The sequence below is a fragment of the Dama dama genome, chromosome 24, assembly GCF_033118175.1.
Source record: "Dama dama isolate Ldn47 chromosome 24, ASM3311817v1, whole genome shotgun sequence".
NCBI classification, from domain to species: Eukaryota; Metazoa; Chordata; class Mammalia; order Artiodactyla; family Cervidae; genus Dama; species Dama dama.
The window spans coordinates 17,747,280-17,770,577 of record NC_083704.1 but is presented as its reverse complement, the minus strand read 5'-3'; the positions used below and the strand labels follow the sequence as shown (position 1 = coordinate 17,770,577).

At 39.8% G+C, this 23,298-nt stretch overlaps 1 protein-coding gene across 1 annotated transcript in view; it reads left to right on the top strand.

Moving 5' to 3' along the window:
• SCN10A (sodium voltage-gated channel alpha subunit 10) overlaps positions 1 to 23,298 on the top strand; it is an 88,031-nt gene that overhangs the window by 5,346 nt on the left and 59,387 nt on the right. Inside the window, exons 3-7 of the mRNA XM_061127811.1 lie at positions 939 to 1,019; positions 17,687 to 17,815; positions 19,922 to 20,013; positions 22,492 to 22,713; positions 23,117 to 23,180. Coding sequence (XP_060983794.1) covers positions 939 to 1,019; positions 17,687 to 17,815; positions 19,922 to 20,013; positions 22,492 to 22,713; positions 23,117 to 23,180 — 588 coding nt within the window. The remainder of the gene's footprint in view (positions 1 to 938; positions 1,020 to 17,686; positions 17,816 to 19,921; positions 20,014 to 22,491; positions 22,714 to 23,116; positions 23,181 to 23,298) is intronic.

The window sequence follows — 23,298 nt, the reverse complement described above, 5'->3', positions numbered from 1 at the left end:
ACGACAGTAATAAAGTAGGACAATTATAACAAAATACTGTAATAAAAGTTAGGTGAATGTGGTCTCTGTCTAAAAACATCTTATTGTGCTGTACTTCTTCTGGAGTTGGTATGAGATAAAACACTTACAATGATGACATGAAGTGAGGCAAATAATGTAGACATTGGGACATAGCATTAGTCTACTATTCACCTCCTGATGATAAGTCAGAGGGAGGCACGTCTGCTTTGGGTGACCCTGGATCATGGAGCCATAATGATGTCAATGGTTGGGTGTTGGAAGCAGACAATGTTGATGATTGGGGATCCCTGGCAGGATAGAGTTAGAAGGCTGAGATGTCACCATGCTAACTGAGAATGGTGGGTCATTTCACGCCTATTTTCAGACTGCCATTGACCACGGGTAACTGAAACTGCAGAAAATGAAACCATGGTTAACTGGGGGGGGGGGGGGGGGTGGGGGGCTACTGCATTCTCTTTGTCTTTTAGGAAAAAAGAGACATTTGCAGGATGAAATTTCAGGCCATACTGTATAGTTAAATGCAGGTGTCAGGGAAGAAGGACATTTTGGAAAAGGGATGCTGTTTCCTTTCATCTTGCTCAGTTCTGTTTTCAGACAATTTGAGCCCACATCTCAGCACCATCATTGACTAGGGATGTATGACCTTAGGGAAAAATATTTAAGCTTTGTCAGCCTGTTTTCTTGGCTCCAATGTGTAGATAATAATATCCACCTGTAGGTTAGTTGTATTAGAAATAATGTGGACGAAGTATTCAGCGAGAGTAGGCACTCAGTGTTAGCTGTTATTGTGTGACAAGACCATAAAGTTGATCTTAGCGAAAGAGTTATGAATTTAATCAATTCAATGTCAAGGTGATCAGCGGTGACCTCAAGAAGACATGGTGACTTTCAGCTTCTCCTTAACACAGCCCTCTCACGTGGTTCAGTTTATTTATAACCATCACTATTTTGGTCAACTGTGTGGGCATGACCCAAACAGAACTTCCAGAGAGAATGGAGTGAGTAGATTTGCTGTCATTCTTGTGCCTTTCCTTTCTGTCCTCCCTTTCTCTTCCTTCACTGGGTGGCTTCTTTCTCTTATTCATCCTGCTGGGTCCCATTTGGGTAATGTGGAATCCTATTGCCTGTCTGACTTTGCCATGGATAGATATCTTCTTCTCTATGGACTCTGTTTCATAAACACACTTATGATTTTCAGCTATAAAGAGCTGTAGATGAGTGGTTCTCCCTGGGGAGATTTTAAAAATTTTAATACCTGGGTCCAAGCCCCAGAGGGTCTGATTTCACTGGTCTGGGGTGGCCTGGGTATATGAGCCCCCCACTTCCCCCTGCCACCACCACACAGACACTTACCTGCTAGGTGCACATCTGAATGAAACTGAGGGAAGTCCTACTTGGAAAGAGAGGATGGAGCATAATGAGGCAGAGCTAAGAACAAATGGTCCTGCAGCATATTCCAAAAATAACGCATGAATAAAACTGTTTAAGTTATCATGGGTCATATACCTCAAAGTGACTATAATATTCCTGAGATTATTCTGTCTCCCTAGGTTAATGATGGAATCTGTAGTTTCAGATTTTGGGGCCTTTCTAAAAACATCCTGCACCAACACATCTAAGACAGTTGCCCCTCACCCAGGTCAAACATGACATATTTTTGGTATAATAACAGGAGCTCTGTAGAGTGTTCTCTTTTTCCAACTTTTAAATTTTTGCCTTTTGCTGACTATAACATTAAATCATGCTACAGTTGGAAATAAATTCTATTTATCAATTAAAGAAGAAAAATCAAGTGGTCATCTTAATTGATGCTAAAAATAATTTTATATAGTTTGACATCTTTATGATTAAAAAACTCCTAGAAAAGTAGAAGTATAAGGGAATTGCTATACTCTGATAAAGGGAAACCACTTTAAAGAAAGAAGCAAACATCATACTTGATGTGAAACATGGCAAGCTTTCTCTTCATGATCAGAAAGGAAAAAAGCAAAGATGTCTTTTTCATCAGTTTCACCCAGCTTTGTAAAGGAAATCCTAACTAGTGTAGTAAGGCAAGAAAAAGAAATAAAAAGTATTAGAAAAGAAGTATCAAAGATGCCATGATTTATAGATAATATAATTATGTACATAAAATAGCCATTGTAATCTACAGGTAAATTATTAGAATTAATAAGAAATATAGAAAAGTAGTTAAGTACAAACTGACATACATAAATCAATTGTATATCTATATATTGCAACGAACAAGAGAATAAAATAGTTTTTAAGAATACCATTTACACTGGCAGCTAAAAATAACAAGCTTCAAGAAATAAGATTATCAACATAGGAGTAAAATCCCTACAAAGAAAATTATAAAAATGTTAAGTAGTATTACAGAAAACCCAATAAGTGGAGAGATATATTGTCATCTTAGATTCAAAGTCACAATATTGTAAGACTCCCCAAAATGTTAAATTTAATGTGATTCCAATCTAAAACCCAACAAGTTTTTTTTTTATATAACCTGATAAACTGACTCCCAGATTTACATGAAAATACAAAGAGCAAATTACAGCCAAGACACTTTTGAGACAGGAAAATGAGGTGGGAGAAAATAACGTGCTCTACTGGATATCAAGATTTACTATAAAGCTCTAATAATTGAAGCAGAGTGCCATTGGCATAAGATGAGTCAGACCAGTGGAAGAGAAGAGTTGGCCCATACACAAACCAGTGCACGTACAGACCTTGAATTGGTGAAAAAAATGGCGCTGCAAAGCAGGGACAGGGCAGTCTGGTCACTGATGATGAAGAATTAGGAATCCCAACAGAATAATTATACTGAACATCCAACTTTACACCAAATACAAGAATCAATTCTAGGTGGATTAAGGTCTAAATTTCTTTGTGAAAGACAAAGACATCAAGCTTTTAGAAGGTTGAGAAAACCCCCAAAGAAGCAAAATCAAACAAAACCACAGAGAACTCTTCATGGCTTCAGGTTAGGGAAAGATTTACTATATGTAATACAAGGAGCACTAGCCACAGAGGAAAAAAACATACATTTTAGGATGTTAAAATAAAGAATTTCTGTTCATCAGAAGACAACTTTATGAAAGTGAAAAAACAAGCCTAGTGAGTAGAAGATGCAACACATGTACCTCCAAAGTGTTTATATCCAGAACAATGCACCCCTACAAATCAATTAGAAACATGTCATAGCAACCAATTGGAAAAATGAGCAAAAGATAAAGTAGATAGTTCATAAAAGTTGAAATCCAAAATGGTCAGCAAGCATATGAAAATATTCTTAACCTTTTTCTTAATCAAGGAGATGCGAATAAAATAAAATCATACAGAGAGATTCTAAACTGTGACTATACCAAATATTGAGAAAGATATGGAGCAGCAGAAACTCCTGTCTTGCTGATAGGAATGTAACTTTGTACAACCCCTTTGGCTGGCAGTGAATATTAGCAAATAAAGGTGAAAACACATAAACACTGTGACCCTCTAAGTATACAGTTAGGTACATACACTTAACAGAAATATGTACTTATGGACACCAGGATACAGCAGCAAGAACGTTCATGAACATTCCCCACAAAAATAAAAAATTGGAAATGACCAAAATGTCCATACATTTTTTTTATGTGGACAATTTTTTTAAAGTCTACTAAATTTGTAACAATATTGCTTCTGTTTTATGTTTTCATTTTTTGGCCACAAGATCTTAGTTCCCTGACCAGGGATTGAACATTCACCCCTGGCACTGGAAGGCAAAGTCTTAACCACTGGACTGTCAGGGAACTGCCTTATATATTTTTTAATGTATTAATTATCTCTGTTATTTTCTTAAAAGGTGACAATGTATAGCAATGGATATGAATAAACTATAATTCCATACAACAGTCTTAAGAACATCAGTCAATTCAGGCACTCAGTCTTGTCCGACTCTGCAACCCCATGAACTACAGCACGCCAGGCTTCCCGGTCCATCACCAACTTCCGGAGCTTGCTCAGACTCGTGACCATCGAGTCAGTGATGCCATCCAGCCATCTTATCCTCTGTCGTCCCCTTCTCCTCCTTTCTTCAATCTTTCCCAACATCAGGGTCTTTAGAACATAATATTGAACAAAGAACGCCAGACACAAAAGATTCAAAACTATGATTCCATTTATACAAAATTCAAAAACAAGCACAACTTAACTATTTTGGATGCATACTCAGGAGATAAAAACACAGAAAAAAGTACCAAAAGTTAGGATAGTAGTAACCTCTAGGGCTGAGGAGGGAAGGATCTTACGGGTGTTCAAAATGTTCCATTTTGTGACATGAGTAGTTGTCACATTGCTGCTATGGACTGAATAGTGTCCCCCACCCGCATTCATATAGTGAAACCCTAATTGCCCCCACCATGTGACTATAAAGGAGAAGGGGCCTTTAAGGAAGTGATAAAGGTTAAATGCGGTTGTAACTGCAGAGCTGTGACCCTGGTACCTTTGTAAGAGAGGAGAGGACACCACAGCTCTCTACCATGTGAAAACACAGTAAGAAATTTCCATTAGCAGGTCAGGAAGAGGACTCTCATCAGAACCTGACCACACTGGCACCAGCCCCTTGAGCTGTGAGAAAATAAATATTTGTTGTTTAACCGTTCAATCTATAGTATTTTGTTGTGGCAGCCTAAGCTGACCGATACATAAGCATTCATTTTACAGCTGATTTATATTTCATGTGCATTTTCATTCTGCATGTTACATATTGGGCTTCCCAGCTGGCATAATGGTAAAGAATCCACCTGTCAGTGCTGGAGACACAAGAGACTTGGGTTTGATCCCTTGGTCGGGAAGATCCCCTGAAGCAGGAAATGTCAACAAGTATTGGTGTCTGGGAAATCCCATGGACAAAGGAGCCTGGAAGGCTACAGTGCATGGGGTCGCAACGAGTCAGACACACATCCTAATGAAAAGCTTTAAAACAAAATAAATTTAAAATAAATGACTATTGCATTAAATGCAGAATACTGAAAAATAGAAGACGGTAGCTTGGTAGATAAACTGCTGTTAGAATTTTAGTTTATTCTTTCTCTCTACATAAAGTATATATACATATATACAGAGATGACATAGCATTATAGCATGTAAAATTTCTATCCTTTTTAACTTTTAATGCAAAAGCATTTTCTATCAAAAGTAAGAGTTATTTGGGGATTCTGGTTAAATATGGACAATAGCATGAATGTTTTACCGCAACCCTCTGAAAGTGCCAGTGGAATGACAGCATGGGAACAGTATAAATCTACAAGAACAAAAAGAAGTAGAAAAGAAAGCTCAGAGGACAAAAGATGTCAAAACACTCTCAGGAAACCAAAAGTGGATGGAGGACGGTAAATGACTCAGCAGACCAGGGCTTGTTAAATGACAGTGCCTGCAGAGAAGGATAAAAATGAAGACCAAGGCATTTTACCCCCTAAAACTCCAGAGCCCTGAAAATGTTGATGTGGTACAGGTGGCAAAAACTGAGACTGGAATGAGGGAAGAACATGGGAGCAGAGGATTTTCACTTATTGTTGTTTTTCTAACAGCAAGAAATTAAAGAGCATTCTTTAAAGTTGATACATAGGAATGAAAAATAATTATATTAAACAGTGCAAAGGTAAGCAGGAAAAAAATATTAAATACAGTCAGACGATGGATAAAATGGAGAGGAAAGAGAGTTAACAAGAAGACATAGTAAGCGCAATGTATTGTATAGCTTTATTATAATTATAAATGTATATTTTCAAGCAACTACTTGAACTAAAATAAAAACTCTTCTAAATTCAGAATCATAAAGAAAAATAAAGCAAATAAAACACATCAGACAATGAAATATTTTAAAAACTGTTAAAAACATAACAAAGTAATATAAGTAAACTGAGATCAAATCTATCATGTCAAGAAATATAAATGTATTTGACTCATCTGTTTTAAAAAGTCATATTATAAAAAAAAGTCATATTATATAAGAAAGCAGTACTGAATTCTATGCTGACTAAAAATATACCACTCAAAGTGACACAGAAAGGTCAAAATTAAAAAATGGGCAAAGATATACTGAAGGCAGATAGAACAGGAAGCAAGATCTTAATATCAGAGAAGGTGTAATTTAGCCCAAAACTTAAAAAACAGGATAAAAATAACACACATAATGCTAAATAATCCATAAACAATAATGTATATTTTTGCAACAAATAATGTGGCAACAATGTTTGTAAATCAAAAATTATGAGTATTAGGGTAAATAGACAAGAACATTGTAAGGGGCATTCCCTGGTGGTCCAGTGGTGAGGATTCCATGCTTCCACTGCAGGGGGGCACGGGTTTGATCCCTGTTCAGGGAACTAAGATCACACATGCAGTGCAGAGCTGCCAAACAAACACAAAGTGCACATTCTAGGGGATTCCAATTCCAGTTCAGTCACTCGGCCATGTCTGACTCTTTGCGACCCCAGGGACTGCAGCACTCCAGGCCTCCCTGTCCATCACCAACTCCCAGAGTTTACTCAAACTCATGTCCACTGAGTCGGTGATGCCATCCAACCATCTCATCCTCTGTCATCCCCTTCTCCTGCCTTCAGTCTTTCCCAGCATCAGGGTCAGATGAGTCACTTCTTTGCATCAGGTGGTCAAAGTGTTGGAGTTTCAGCTTCAGCATCAGTCCTTCCAATGAATATTCAGGACTGATTTCCTTTAGGATTGACTGGTTGGATCTCCTTGCAGTTCAAGGGACTCTCAAGAATCCTCTCAACACCACAGTTCAAAAGCATCAATTCTTCATCCTTCAGCTTTCTTTATGGTCTAACTCTCACATCCATACATGACTACTGGAAAAACCATAGCTTTGACTAGACGGACCTTTGTTCACAAAGTAATGTCTCTGCTTTTAATAGGCTTGGCTGCAGTCACCATCTGTAGTGTAGAGCCCCCAAAAATCAAGTCTGTCACTGTTTCCATTGTTTCCCCATCTATTTGCCATGAAGTGATGGGACCAGATGCCATGATCTTAGTTTTCTGAATGTTGAGTTTTAAGCCAATTTTTTCACTCTCCTGTTTCACTTTCATCAAGAGGCACTTTAGTTCTTCTTCACTTTCTGCCATAAGGATGGTGTCATCTACATATCTGAGGTTATTGATATTTCTCCCAGCAATCTTAATTCCAGCTTGTGCTTCATCCAATCCAGCATTTCTCATGATGTACTCTGCATATAAGTTAAATAAGCAGGGTGACAATATGCAGCCTTGACATACTCCTTTCCAAATTTGGAACCAGTCTGGTGTTCCACATCCAGTTCTAACTGTTGCTTCTTGACCTGCATACAGATTTCTCAGGAGGCAGGTCAGGTGGTCTGGTATTCCCATCTCTTTATGTATTTTACACAGTTTGTTGTGATCCACACAGTCAAAGGCTTTGGCATAGTCAATAAAGCAGAAGTAGATGTTTTTCTAGTATTCTCTTGCTTTTTTGATGATCCAGCAGATGTTGGCAATTTGATCTCTGGTTCCTCTGCCTTTTCTAAAACCAGCTTGAACATCTGGAAGTTCATGGTTCACGTGTTGTTGAAGCTGGGCTTGGAGAATTTTGAGCATTACTTTGCTAGCGTGTGAGAAGAGTGCAATTGTGCAGTAGCTTGAACATTCTTTGGCATTGCCTTTCTTTGCGATTGGAATGAAAACTGACCTTTTCCAGTCCTGTGGCCCGTGCTGAGTTTTCCAAATTTGCTGGCATATTGAGTGCATCACTTTAACAGCACAATCTTTTAGGATTTGAAATAGCTCAACTGGAATTCCATCACCTCCACTAGCTTTGTTCGTAGTGGTGCTTCCTAAGACCCACTTGACTTCACATTCCAGGATGTCTGGCTCTAGGTGAGTGATCACACCATTGTGATTATCTGGATCATGAAGATCTTTTTCATATAGTTCTTCTGTGTATTCTTGCCACCTTCTCTTAATATCTTCTGCTTCTGTTAGGTCCATACCATTTCTGTCCTTTATTGTGCTCGTCTTTGCATGAAAAGTTCCCTTGGTATCTCTAATTTTCTTGAAGAGATCTCTAGTCTTTCCCATTCTGTTGTTTTCCTCTATTGCTTTGCATTGATCGCTGAGGAAGGCTTTCTTATCTCTCCTTGCTATTCTTTGGAACTCTGCATTCAAATGGGCATATCGTTCCTTTTCTCCTTTGCTTTTCTCTTCTCTTCTTTTCACAGCTATTTATAAGGCCTCCTCAGACAACCATTTTGCTTTTTTGCATTTCTTTTCCTTGGGGATGGTCTTGATCACTGCCTCCTGTTCAATGTCACAAACCTCTGTCCATAGTTCTTCAGGTAATCTGTCTATCAGATCTAATCCCTTGAATCTATTTGTCACTTCTACTGTATAATCGTAAGGGATTTGATTAAGGTCGTACCTGAATGATCTAGTGGTTTTCCCTACTTTCTGCAACTTAAGTCTGAATTTGGCAGTAAGGAGTTCACGATCTGAGCCACAGTCAGTTCCCGGTCTTGTTTTTGCTGATGTAGAGAGCTTCTCCATCTTTGGCTTCAAGGAATATAATCAATCTGATTTCAGTATTGACTACCTGGTGATGTCCATGTGTAGAACCTTCTCTTGTGTTGTTAGAAGAGGGTGTTTGCTATGACCAGTGCATTCTTTTGGCAAAACTCTATTAGCCTTTGCCCTGATTCATTCTTTACTCCAAGGCCAAATTTGCCTGTTACTCCAGGTATTCTTTGACTTCCTACTTTTACGTTCCAGTCCCCTATAATGAAAAGGACATCTTTTTGGGGTGTTAGTTCTAGAAGGTCTTGTAGGTCTTCATAGAACCGTTCAACTTCAGCTTCTTCAGCATTACTGGTCAGGGAATAGACTTGGATTACTGTGATATTGAATGGTTTGCCTTGGAAACGAGCAGAGATCATTCTGTCCTTTTTGAGATTGCATCCAAATACTGCATTTCAGACTCCTTTGTTACTATGATGGCTACTCCATTTCTTCTAAGGTATTCTTGCCCACAGTAGTAGATACAATGGTCATCTGAGTTAAATTCACCTATTCCAGCCCATTTTAGTTCACTGATTCCTAAAATGTCTATGTTCACTCTTGCCATCTCCTGTCTGACCACTTCCAATTTGCCTTGATTCATGGACCTAGCATTCCAGGTTCCTATGCAATATTGCTCTTCAAAGCATCGGACTTTACTTCCATCACCGGTCACATCCACAACTGGGTATTGTTTTTGCTTTGGCTCCGTCTCTTCATTCTTTCTGGAGTTATTTCTCTACTGATCTCCAGTAGCATATTGGGCACCTGCCGACCTGGGGAGTTCATCTTTCAGTGCCCTATCCTTTTGCCTTTTCATACTGTTCATGGGGTTCTCAGGGCAAGAATATGAAGTGGTTTGCCATTCCCTTCTCCAGTGGACCATGTTTTGTCAGAACTCTCCACCATGACCCGTCCGTCTTGGGTGGTCCTACACAGCATGGCTCATAGTTTCATTGAGTTAGACAAGGCTGTGCTCCATGTGATCAGTTTGATTAGTTTTCTGTGATTGTGGTTTTCATTCTGTCTGCCCTCTGATGGAGAAGGATAAGAGGCTTATGGAAGCTTCCTGATGGAAGAGACTGACTGAAGGGAAACTGGGTCTTGTTCTGATGGGCAGGGCCATGCTCAGTAAATCTTTAATCCAATTTTATGTTAGGCCAAACTTGTAGGGGATAGGGAAGTGTAATTAATTTCTTTCAGCCATATGACAGATAAGATATATTAAAAAGTCTGTAGGGATACAGATAACCAGAGTATCATAATTAATAAGATAGATCTAATTAACATATTTCAAACTATATTCCTTGAAATATAACTGTATAAATTGGCCAAATACTAAACAACAAAACCTAGACAAGATCCAAAAAGTAGAAATAATAAAATATTCTCTGATCACATTGCAATAAAATGAGAAAATAATAACAAAATCAGGGGGAAAAAATGATGCTTCCATTTGATACTTTTTAAAACCTTTCTTGGAGAACTCTTAGATGAAAAATAGCAACAAATGAAAATCATATAATTTCTAGGGAAGAAAAAATTTTTAAATAGCACTTTGTATGTATGTATCCATATCATAATTTGTACTGCTATAAAATATTCTGTACTATATTCACCTTCTTAAAGTCATCCTATTTCTTTCTGTATTTAGATAATTCATCCCCTCAGACGCGCGCGCGCGCGCGCGTGTGTGTGTGTGTGTGTGTGTGTGTGTGTGTGTGTGTGAGATATGTGATAGGCTTCTAATATTTTCCCATAAAGATTATTCCAACACCATTCTTAGTAGGTTATCATTTCTCTTGTGATTCCTTCTACTACCTCTGTCACACACCTAGTTCCCATGCATACTCAAGTCTGTCTTTCTTACTGATCTATTTGTCACTCCTTGAGTCAATACCACATTATCTAAATGCTTTATAGTAGGATTTAATCTGGTTGATCATTTGACCCCTCCTTACTTATCTTTGTAAAAATTATCTTGGTTTTTTGCATTTCTTTACTTTTCCATATCAATTTAAGGGTCAGATTTTCAAGCTCTTTTCTTACAACTCTTAAAACTTTGTTTGTAAATGCATTGAATTTATCTATTACCACAGGAAAAATTGCCACGTTTATAACATATATAATTGTATCTCCCAAATTATATAAGCTTTCTTTTATATTCTTCCATAAGAGTTAGCATCTTTTATAAAGTTCTTATGTTTCTTGTCTCTAGGTACATTACCATTTTGTTGCCCTTTTGAATATTTCTATTGCTAAGATAAATTGATGTTATTAAATTTATGTATATTGGTTTTGCATTCAGCAACCTTGCAGAACTCCTTAACAATTATTATTCAAACAGTTATATCATCTGCAAATAATGAGGAAATTGCTTCTTTATGATTCTTATACCACTTGTTTATTTTTCCTGTCTTATTAAACTGGCCAGGACTTTCAGGACAATGCTGAACTGATGCTATAATAGTGACCATATTTCTTTTGTTCTTGGTTCTAAAGAATATGCATCTAATATTTCACTATTATCATGATGACTATAGGATTCTTATATGATACGTCCCTTATCAAGTTATGGAAATTTCTTTTCACTTCTGGTTTAAGAGTTTCATTTGGAATGAGTATTGTTTTTTTTATCAGTATTTCTATTCTTATTATCATATAGTCTTTGATCTATTGATATAGTAGGTTACAGTAATAAATTTGCTAATCTCCTTTAATGGTTCTAGCTTGATCAATGCTGGATTCAGTTTGCCAGCATTTCATTTGATCTGTCTAGGTAAATGAGACTGACTCATAATCTTTCATGAGCCAACCCTTTGGGTTGCTTTTTCATCTCTGCTTCGCTGTCTTCCTTCTCTATTGGCCCTGAGAACTCCAAATTCTCACTCTGCTCTGCAGAACAATTCAGCTCTCCATCCCCCCATGGCATTTCTCAATAAGTGATCAAAGAATTTTCACTAAAAGTGTCTCAGTAGCTTCTAAAACATTTGACAGATTCAGAAGAAAAAGCAATGTAATCATTTTACACATAGATCATTTAAAAATCTGAAATGTAAAATTAATTGTCATTTACATAGAACTTCTGACTTTTCGTGTTTTTTAGAGCAGTGTATGAACTTCAAGGACTGACATTAGTTCATACTGGTTAACATGGAATTAGTTATGGAATTAATCCTCTATCTTAACTAATGTATTTTATTGTCCTATGATATTACATTTACATTTGTTGTTTACTTTTGTTAAACTTGAATTTGTCATCATTACCATTGCATAGTATCACAATTCAAAGAACGAACTATCATTGTAAAAGTGGTTTGCAGAAATATAATAGTGACTGAAAGAGAAAAATAAATCCTATAAGTAATAAATGGACTCTGTCAAAGCAAAAAGCTTGAATCTGTATGTCATAAGTGGACAATCGATGTGGATAATCTCACAAAAGCAGATAAAAATAAATAAGAAAACAGGGAGATGACAATGAATAATGATAAATAAACTTTATTGGATCAATGATCCTTTTGGTCAAGTGTGTGTGTATTAGTCGCTCAGTCGTGTCCGACTCTGCGACCCCATGGACTGTATCCCGCCAGGCTCCTCTGTCCCTGAAATTCTCCGGGCAGGAATACTGGAGTGGGTTGCCATTTCCTTCTGCAGGGGGTCTTCCCAAGCCAGAGATCAAACCTAGGTCTCCTGCATTGCAGGCAGATTCTTTACTGTCTGAGCCACCAGGGAAGCCCCTTTGTTCTAATACCTGATTTATTATCTCTTAACAGTTTATAAAAGAATACTAGAAGACTTCCAAAACTTCCTTACTATATTCTAATTTATCAACCTCACTTTTAAATCAGCTGACTGTCCCTAGTACAAACGCAAAAAAAAAAAAAAAAAGGATTTCCAGTACAAAATTGTCAAAATTCCATGTTAAAGATTGAAAGATATAAAAACTATAGAGTCATCATTTGCCCTCATAGCAAAAATAAGCACAGTTTTGCCCTTGCTGGTAAGATATAAAACCAGCTTCAAAAATAACAAATATTGTAGTTGGAAAAAAAGCAAGAAATAATCAGTAGAATTCCTTTGTCAGAGCTATTGGATTTCTTATAATGTGACTGGCATTTAAAAATCGATGACTGTTATGTATGTAAACAAGCAGACACTGTACTTCATAGTTGAGTAAAATGATTGAATAAGTCAGTTGTCAGTATAGATTCACCATATATGTGAGAGAGAAGTATTCAATAACTTTTAGTCCTATTTATCATGAAGCTGATTTTAAAAGAAGAGATTTCTGGTTTAATTAAACTTAGTTTGTCAATTATGAAATAGACTTTAAAAAGCACATTAACTCCTACACCAATGTTCATAGCAGCATTATTCACAATACTTGAAAGGTGGTTTCCAAATGTCCCATCAACAGATAAATGGACAAATGTCCAAGAAATAAATGGTAAACAAAATGTGGTATGCATATATGATATAATATTATTCAGCCTTAAAAATGAATGAGATTCTGATATTTGCCACAACATGGATGAAGCTTTAAAATACTATGCTAAGTTAAATTTGCTAGATATGAAAAAGGACCAGTATTGTATTGATATGATTCCTTTTATTCGAGGTACCTAGAATAGGCAAATTTATGGAGACGGAAGGTAGAATAGTGGTTGCCAGGGAACAGGGGAGGGAGAAATGGGGAGTTGCTTAATGAGTTTCTCTTTGAGATGATGAAAAAGTTTTAGAGATGGATATTCTTTGGTGATGTTTGCACAATTTTATGAAAGTATTTAATGCTGCTGAATTGTATACTTAAAAATGGTTATTTAAAGTAGTAAATTTTTTATTATATGTATTTTACCACAGTGAAAAGAAAAGATAGTTAAACTGATATTAAAGAAGCTCTAGCTACATGAGCAGCAAGGAAGGCATCACTGTACCAATGGGAGATGTTGCTTCCAAATGCAGTACGGCACTTCATGGTGAAAATAGTGGAGGGCTGTCTATAGCCTGCCTCCAGACCCTGATTCGCTGTTGAGGGACATCACGGGAGTTGTGACTATAAACTGACTGTGGTCACTTAGCATATGTCTCCTCAGCCAATAGGACTGAAACAAAAAGTGAGTACAGGACATGTTTGCACACCAATTGCTCTGGCTGGCAAACAACAACAAGAGATTTTGCAGTTTTCTAATAAGAAGTCAAATCTTTTAAAATGAGTATCTCTGTGACTACACATGGCCTGTCTCAGTAATACATTTAGGATGTTGAATAGTCTGGATCTTTGACTTCAGGGTCTAAATACCAGAATTTTTAAATGATTAAATATCACAACTTCTTAAAACTCAACAGTGGTGCAAACAGCTCAGTGGCTGAGAGTTCGACATTTTCCCAGTACCAGTGATTTTCTTCACTCATCAGGAAAAACCCTTAAGGTATGTCTTTGCATCTTAAAAATCACATCCAAATGCTGCATCTGAGGCTAATGTCACCAGAGAGAGGATGTGACTCCATCAGCTGCTGTCTCCCCCAGCTGAGACCTTTTACCTAGCTTGCAGTGTCACCAAGCTGGGGCTCTTGTCCTCTGGTGAAACTCTGAAAATAGTCTTTAGAGAGAACTCTCTCCATAATTTCTAGATCTGCATTTGATCTGAAAGGCCAGAAATAATCTGTCAAAGCTTCCCAACAACCTATAATTCTGAGTTAAGATTTTCTAATTTAGAAAACATAAAGAGAGGGGGGAAACCCAACAAGCTATGGCAGCTGACAGCTCAAGCAGCTTCCCAGCCAGATATAGATTTCTTCGTGAATGATTTCAAACAGCATTTCTCCTCTCACAGATAGAAAAAAAACATTACTGCTATTCGCTTTTTAATTTGATTTTTACTTTTAGTTAAGATACGCAGATACATGGTTTAAAAGGTCACATAGCTCCATAAAGATTCAAACAAAAACAGCAATTTCATGTTTCTTGTCTCCTCACGCCTAATCTGTATTTTTAGAGGCAACCACTCTGTTTTTTTTTTCTCTACTGCTTTCTTTGATACGTCTCATTCTCTAATAATATACTCAGACCACTATTTAAAAAAATTTTTTTCCACATTAGATATTATCTATTGGCTTTCTGTTATAGAAAAGAAAGGGATTAGGTCCACATATAAACACTTATTTTCTCTTTCTGTCTCTTCTCTTCCCATTATAGCTATAATTTTTGGTTAGATAATCAGACAATATGTACACTGCCTGACTATATATATGATTATAGAATGGTATTGCTAAGCAAATACTGCTCATAGCTGTATCATGCAGTATATTTTGGTTATGTATATACATATATTTTTTGCTTTCTCTGGAGTTAATAAGGACTTTATTTCTTCCTTTGCTCAGTTTTCTATATATTTATCACTAATTTGTACCCAAAGTCTTCTCCAGAGGTTTAATTCTTGCTTAAGTTTACTCGAATGTATCAGATTATCCATCAATTTCCATTTTTCTTGGGGAAATCCCTCTTAGAGTCCCTCAACTGCTGCCTCAATTTGATCTAGATGTTCCCTCAGTGTGATGAACAGATCTTTTCCAGAGATTTTTCTTTCTCCATCCTCTTTTGGATACCATTTGTCGCTTCCCTGCATCCCATATCCTTCTCTTTATTGGTTACTTCCTTGTTTTGGTGGGACACATCATCTGCTAACTTTTTTAGATGGGTTGGTGGGAAATAAATTTTCTGAGACTTGGCATATCTTTATTCTACCCTCATCTAAACAGTTTAGCTGGAGAAGCAATTCTATATTAGAAATTGTTTTCCTCAAAAATTTTAAGGCATTATTCCATTGTCTTATAACCTCCAATTTTTGCTATGAAGAAATCTGGCACTGTTTTGATTCTCAGTCCTTTTTAAGTGACCTCTGATTTTCACTCCCTCAGAAAAAGTTAGGCTCTTCTGTTTGTGTAAAATATTCTCAAATTTTGTGATGCTGTGCCTTGATATGAACATTTTTCATTCATTTTCCTGAACACTCATGGATATGTTAACTGACTAGATCCTTCAGTTTAGGGAAATTTTCTTATATTATTTCTTTGATAATTTTCTCCTGTATATTTCCTTCTCTATTTCTTTTTGGATCTCCCATTAATCAGACATTATACCTATTGGTCTAATTCTCTAATTTTCATATTTGTAATCACCTCTTATTTATTTCTTTTTGTTTCACTTTCTGTGAGATTTCAACTTTATTTCTAGCCCTTCTATTAATGTTTTAATTTTGCTATCATATTTTTGCTTTCAAGTGTTCACTTTTGTCCTTTGAATGTTCTAGTTTGTAGCCTTCTATTTGTACCATCTTCTCACCTCCTAAGTCTCTAAAAATATTAATGATAAGGATATTTCCTAAATCTACTTCTATCTGCATTCTCTCTTTTTCTTTTTCTTCCCTGTTCGTTCCTTTAGTCTCCAGTGTTAGAAATATCCTTCAGATTCCTGATGCTCACTGGCTGCCTGAATATATGAAAAGTGCAGCATCTTCCTGAGCTGTTAGCCTGACTGCCAAGCTTCTAGGAACTTACTGAGGGGAAGAAGTGGGTGGGTGGCAGGGTTGTCTGCCTTTTAGTACATATGTAAATTTTTCTTTCATACCCCTGTTTCAGGATGCAGCTCTCTCCCTCTTATTCAGTCAGTCTATTTCCAGATCAGAGGAGGCAGTTCCTCTCTGAATGGGTGGTGTGGGGTGGTATTTAGAAAGCCCAATTGCTTGTTAATAAAGACATTCAAGCTCTCTTTACAGACCCACTTGCCACTGTCTCCCTGGGCTCCACTTTCAGAGACATTTAGCATCCCTAAGTCCTAAGCAGCTCTGCTATCTGGGTTGGCTTGCTTCTGGGAACTCCCCGCTTCCAGCTTTCTAGGGTCTGCTGTCAGTTACCTTTCATCCGTCTTCACTCTAATTTCCAAAATACTGTTGTGTTCTCCATTGTCATTGCCCTAATGAATGTATGCTTTTTTAAAAGTTCCTTTTACTATCATTTAAGAAGGATTTCCAAAAGATTGGAGGTAAATACAGGTTCAATCTGCCATATTCAATCAAAAGTCTTTTCATTTTTCATACCAGTATTTACATTTAGAACCATGTAATTTTTAAAAAATTTAGCGTATCCAAAATTAGGTGTGATTTATGCATGCATTTATGTCCCTTTGGGCAGTAGTTCTCAAAGGATAGTTCCTCAGGCCAGCAGCATTAGGCTCAGCTGGGAACTTGTTAGAAATGCAAAATCTTGGGCTCTACCCCAGACTTACCGAATCATAAACTCTGGGCTGACAGCCGGGAAATCTATGCTTGAACAAGCTTTCCATGGGGTTGGTCAGATCTGTGCTGGAGTCTGAGAACCAGTGCTGTCAGTGATTGAGGCATTCTGAACACTAGAGAAACACTCCCCAACTCCCAACCTCAGCTTCAGAGCCTTCTCCTCAAATCCAAGCCCAAAATGTGTCCAACAGAATAAAAAGGCTCTTTTGAGATGACTTCCTCTAACAGGACCCATCCTCCTGAGAGAAATGTGTATGAATTCAGATGCTTTTCTCTTCCGTGACACCTAGTTATTTATTGCTTTAGATAGTAAACAGACCAGGATCCCTGAGGCCAGAAATGCCAGCAGGCCAAGCATGGCATGAGAAGAAAAGACAGTGGGAAGCAGAGAAGTCTGGAGAGGGGGGAGGTAGTCAGATCTCCTTCCTCTTACGTATCTTCAGTCAACAAGTTGATGGAGGAACTGCCGGCTTCCCTCAGGGCAGGGAACCTTGAGGAACCTCTTGGAACAGGAGGAACTTTGGAACCCTGTGGTGGTTGCGTGCCATAGCCCTCTGCTTACCTTCAGAGCAGCAGAGGCTGCTAGTCATCCCAGCCACTCACGTCCCTCCCCACCCCACCCATCTTTTTGATTTCTCTGAGCTCCTCCATCTGCATCTCATCTCCTTACTTTCCACTCTTCTCCTTCCCCACCTTGGTGACTCTTTGCATGTTCTCCTTTGGAACAATCACAGCCACTCTCCCTTTGGTGCACAGCTCTCTCCAAGGTGCAATTAACACTCCCTTTCCACCTTCCCTCCCAGATATGTCTTCACTGTCATTTATACCTTTGAAGCCTTGATAAAGATATTGGCAAGAGGATTTTGTCTAAATGAGTTCACTTACCTGAGAGATCCTTGGAACTGGCTGGATTTTAGTGTCATCACTCTGGCGTGAGTATTTCTCCACATTGATCTGTGTATGACATTATAGGTATGTCCAGAAAAACATCTACTGCTTTATTGATTACGCCAAAGCCTTTGATTATGTTGCTGCTAAGTCGCTTCAGTCATGTCCGACTCTGTGCAACCCCATAGACAGAAGCCCACCAGGCTCCCCCATCCCTGGGATTCTCCAGACAAGAACACTGGAGTGGGTTGCCATTTCCTTCTCCAATGCATGAAAGTGAAAAGTGAAAGGGAAGTCACTCAGTCGTGTCCAACACTTAGCGACCCCACGGACTACAGCCTACCAGGCTCCTCCATCCATGGGATTTTCCAGGCAAGGGTATTGGAGTGGGGTGCCAGAAAATTCTTTAAGAGATGAGAATATCAGACCACCTTACCTGCCTCCTGAGAAACCTGTATGCAGGTCAAGAAGCAACAGTTAGAACTGGATATGGAACAACAGACTGGTTCCAAATTGGAAAAGAAGTACTCCAAGGCTGTATATTGTCATCCTGCTTATTTAACTTATTTGCAGAAGTGCTGGGCTGGAGGAAGCACAAGCTGGAATCAAGACTGCCAAGAGAAATATTAATAATCTCATATACACAGATGACACCACCCTTATGGCAGAAAGTGAAGAGGAACTGAAGGACCTTTTGATGAAAGTGAAAGAGGAGAGTGAAAAAGCTGGCTTGAAACGCAGCATTCAAAAAACTGAAGATCATGGCATCTGGTCCCATCACTTCATGGCAAATAGATGGGGAAACAATGGAAACAGTGACAGACTTGATTTTGGGGGGCTCCAAAATCACTGCAGATGGTGATTGGAGCCATGAAATTAAAAGATGCTTTTAATTTTTGCTCCTTGGAAGAAAAGCTATGACCAACCTAGACAGCATATTAAAAAGCAGAGACAGTACTCTGCCAACAAAGGTCTGTCTAGTCAAAGCTGTGATTTTTCCAATAGTCATGTATGGATGTGAGAGTTGGACTATGAAGAAAGCTGAGGGATGAAGAATTGATGCTTTTGAATTGTGGTGTTGGAGAAAACTTTTGAGAGTTCCTTGGACTACAAGGAGATCCAACCAGTCAATCCTAAAGAAAATCGGTCCTGAATATTCATTGGAAGGACAGAGGCTGAAGCTGAAACTCCAATACTTTGGCTATCTGATGCGAAGAAGTGACTCATTTGAAAAGTGACTCATTTGCTGGGAAAGATTGAAAGCAGGAGGAGAAGGGGATGACAGAGGATGAGATGGTTGGATGGCATCACCAACTCAATGGACATGAGTTTGAGCAAGCTCCAGGAGTTGGTGATGGATAGGGAAGCCTGGCGTGCTGCAGTCCATGAGGTCTCAAAGAGCTGGACATGACTGAGAGACTGAACTGAAACAGGCTGCCATTCTAGGGGTGTTATCCTTATCTCTTTCCAGCTTCCTCATTTGGGACTGTGTGGCCCAGGGCCTCTTTGCCAAAGACTTGCTTTGGGAGTCATTTTCCAGGGTTAGTCCCATTCCCTCAGGGAGAAGTTGGAGACCTTAAATCTGAGCTTATAACTGATCTGTCAAAGTGGATCAACTTTGTACCTCCTGAACATGAAGATCTTTCCCTGAGGAACCAGTGCCCAAGGAGATGAGTTGGCCACACACCATCTGCATGGGTAGTACACAGAATCTTCTGGATCACAATGGTGTGGTGGTGGTTTAGTTGCTAAGTCATGTCCAACTCTTGTTATCCCATGGACTGTAGCCCGCCAGGCTCCTCTGTCCATGGGATTTCCCAGATAAGAATACTGGAGTGGGTTGCCATTTCCTTCTCCAGGGAATCTTCCTGACCCAGGGATTGAATCCAGGTGTCCTGCATTGCAGGTGGATTCTTTACCACTGAGCCACCAGGGAAGTCTTTGCATCTTCTCAAAGAGGCCACTCTGAAAAATATTGCCATAATTAAATCAGGGTCATGTCAGTCTATGGATGCAAGTGCCAGTAGATTCTCAGTGTCTGTTCTGGGTCCTTCCTAGGCTTGTGTTGCCCAAAATTGTCTTTATTCATGCTGCATAAAGTCCCAAGACCCTCTTCATGCAGAGATACTGACTGACTTCTGGTCCTACAGCTATGCTGGTGAAGTGACAGATCTCCGAGGGATCTCAGGCCTGCGGACGTTCAGAGTCCTTAGAGCTTTAAAAACCGTGTCTGTGATCCCAGGTGAGTAGCTTTAACCAGCACATTTACTCATAGAGTTTATGTTGGTTTCCACAGCCTAACATCCCACTTTGATTTTCACGAGAGCCCTATAAATTGCCAGAACATGGACTATTGTCCTCATTTAAGAGAAAAAGAAACTGAGGCACAGAGAGTAGAAAACACAATCCCGAATCCTCATCACTAGAGGCAGTTGTAACCTGGAAACCTCATGTCCTGATTCTTAGCCAGCGCTCTGTCCAGAGTAACTCATGGCATCCATAAAGGACAAAAAGGTCAGGTCCTTGTTTTACATTCTCCTTGCGGGATTCAGGCAAGCCTCCAGTCAGATTCTCATTTATACTTGAAACCGAAATGGAAGCCTGGAAACAGAGAAGAAGGGAAAAGGCAGTCCTAGGCTATGGTGATTGTCTTCCCCATTTTCATGAATCTGAACATTTGAGCCTCAGCCCTGCCTTTGGACCCACAGAAGAGAAAATAATTAGACAGTTCTTGATTACAGACAATTCAGAAATGGAAATAGTCCCCCAGGGCTGATCTTATTGGGCCTCCCAGATGTATGTTGCCACATGATACTCCTCAGCCCCCTCTGGGTTGATGGAGGGGATGGTGAGGCCTGAGACCAGGTAATGGCCTTGAGATGGGACTCAAGGCTTCCCCCTTGTGGCCTAATGGGTTGTCTCCCCTCCCTCACCCCAAAACCCTTGCCCTCACCTGAAAACAGAAATACTTACACTAGAGTAGAAGTCCCTTTCCACAGTTCTGCGTCTGGCTCTGCAGGAAATGACTGGAAAGTTTTTGCCAACTTCCACTGAGTGAAGAAAATCATGAAGAATCATTTTCTTCATGAAGAAAATCGCAGCAATAAGTAGTCAGTCCTTCCCCTTAGTATCTCTCTCACCTACTCAGCCAGGAAGACCCTGAGTTTTGTATATAACACCTGGCCTATGGAGACTCCCCTCCTGCCTCATCTCTCTCCTGTACCTACCTCCAGAATCTTCCTTTGGTTCCACAGATACTCATAGCTTTTGCTCATCACTCAGCCCCAGGCCATGCTGCTCCTCTGTTAGGAAAGTCCCTTCTCTTCCTCACTCAACTCATACGCATCCTCAGGGTTCTGCCATGCTCCGACTTCCTCAAGGAGGCTCCCTGGTCCTTCCCATCTTCCTCAACCCCCCACCCGGCCCTCCTCCCACCCCCAGGCTTCTGTGATGGACTGTTTCACCGTGTGCCCACCTCCTCAGTAATGCTATAGAATTTCCCCTCACTCGTCAGACAGCCCCACACAGGCCAGTGCCTTAACCACTGCTTGGCTCCTGAGAGGGAACCAAGCAGGGCAGAGGGTGCTCAGTGGATTATTTGTTGACCGAAAAGGCAAGGCAAGGCTAGATCGCAGCTTGCTTCTCTGCTTAGAGCTCTTTCTGCTACTTAAAAATCTGCTTTTCCAAAGAAGGTGATTTCCTTTGCCAGAGCAATAAGTCATCCTTCCTTAAACAAGCAGGGGCCCCATCTTTGCTGCCAGTTATATTGCTCAGATTCTGTCTGTCTCTTCCTCAGTGACTCTCAGTGTCACTCATGGCCTCGCTCTATTTCTGTGTTCACCCCTCTGTCTTTGTGTCTCTGTCTTGTTCTGTCTCCCTTGCATCTCTCCCTCCCTCCCTCCATTTCTTCCTCTTCTTCCTTTTCTTCCACCTCCTCTTTCGTTCCTTTTCCTCCTCTTCCTCTTCTTCCTTCTTCCTTCTTTTCTTCTTCTTCTTCTTTCTTTCTCACACACCAATGTTCACGTGTCCCCAAGCCTCAAGCTGCCTCCCAGGACTGAGATAAGGACAGAATAATAGATACCAAATGACTGGAGTGAAATTGGCAGCCTCATGCTAGGCCTAGTACCTGGAGCATAGCAGGTAGTCAACAATTATTTTTTCATCAAATCGCTACTGTCAGGAATTTATTCACTTTAAGAAGATTTTAATAATGCATAGTCTGGGTCTCAGTTGCCTCATCTTTACAGTTGGACAGTATTCTCTTCCTATCTGCCTCTCATGTTTATGGCAAGGTTCAGATGAGGAACTGGGCTTGAAACTGTCCTAGAGTTTGTAACGGAGAAGGCAATGGCACCCCACTCCAGTACTCTTGCCTGGAAAATCCCATGGATGGAGGAGCCTGGTAGGCTGCAGTCCATGGGGTCACGAAGAGTTGGACATGGCTGAGCGACTTCCCTTTCACTTTTTACTTTTATGCATTGGAGAAGGAAATGGCAACCCACTCCAGTGTTCTTGTCTGGAGAATCCCAGGGATGGGGTCGCACAGAGTCGGACACGACTGAAGTGACTTAGCAGTAGCAGCAGCAGAGTTTATAAAATATCTCACACTTGTGTGTAGTGAAAGGATAGGAAGGCTAAGATGCAAGCATGCCAGGCACATGTGTGTGCTCTGTGTGTGCCACGTCATCCGCGTGAGAGTATCTCTGTCATCTTCCCACAGGACTGAAGGTCATCGTGGGGGCCCTGATCCACTCGGTGAAGAAGCTGGCTGACGTGACCATTCTCACTGTCTTCTGCCTGAGTGTCTTTGCCCTGGTGGGCCTGCAGCTCTTCAAGGGCAACCTCAAGAACAAATGCGTCAAGAATTGCACAGCTGTCAACGAGACAGCCAATTACTCCTCTCACGAAAAACGGGAGTGGAATTACTGCCATGGGGACCAAGGTCTGGTTGGTGGGGAGTGTGACACCTCTGCATACCTGTGCAGACATATATTTTGATTCCTCTTTCCCACTGAAATGCTTCTCATGAGTTGTGTTTTACTTTGGGGCCCCCCATTCTCAGTTGTCCAATGTCCCTTTTACAAGGAAATGAGCGATCAGTCCAGAGGCAAGTCATTCTGCCTCTGCTGGAGGATGCTCAAGGCTGAGGCCACAGCTCAGCTTCTCTCTCCCCAGATGAGACATTTCCCTTCCCTAGCTCCCAGCACACCCACGGAGGACACACAGTCAACTGTGTTCTCCTTGCTCAGGCAGAAGTCTCAGCAGGTGTTGCTTTCACCACTCAAGGCTTGAGTTGAGGGTTGAGAACCATATGTGAGACTTCTGCTTCTTGCTTTATTTTGCAGATTACTATACCAACAAAGAAGGCACTTCTGACCCCTTACTCTGTGGCAATGGATCTGATGCAGGGTGAGTGTTCAAGCCATAACAAATCACCAGTGCCCAGCAGCCCTTTCTCCTTTTTGTCATCAGTTCTTTCTGGGTGAAGCCTAGGTTGAAAGTCCTAAGGAAAATGTGGAAATTAATA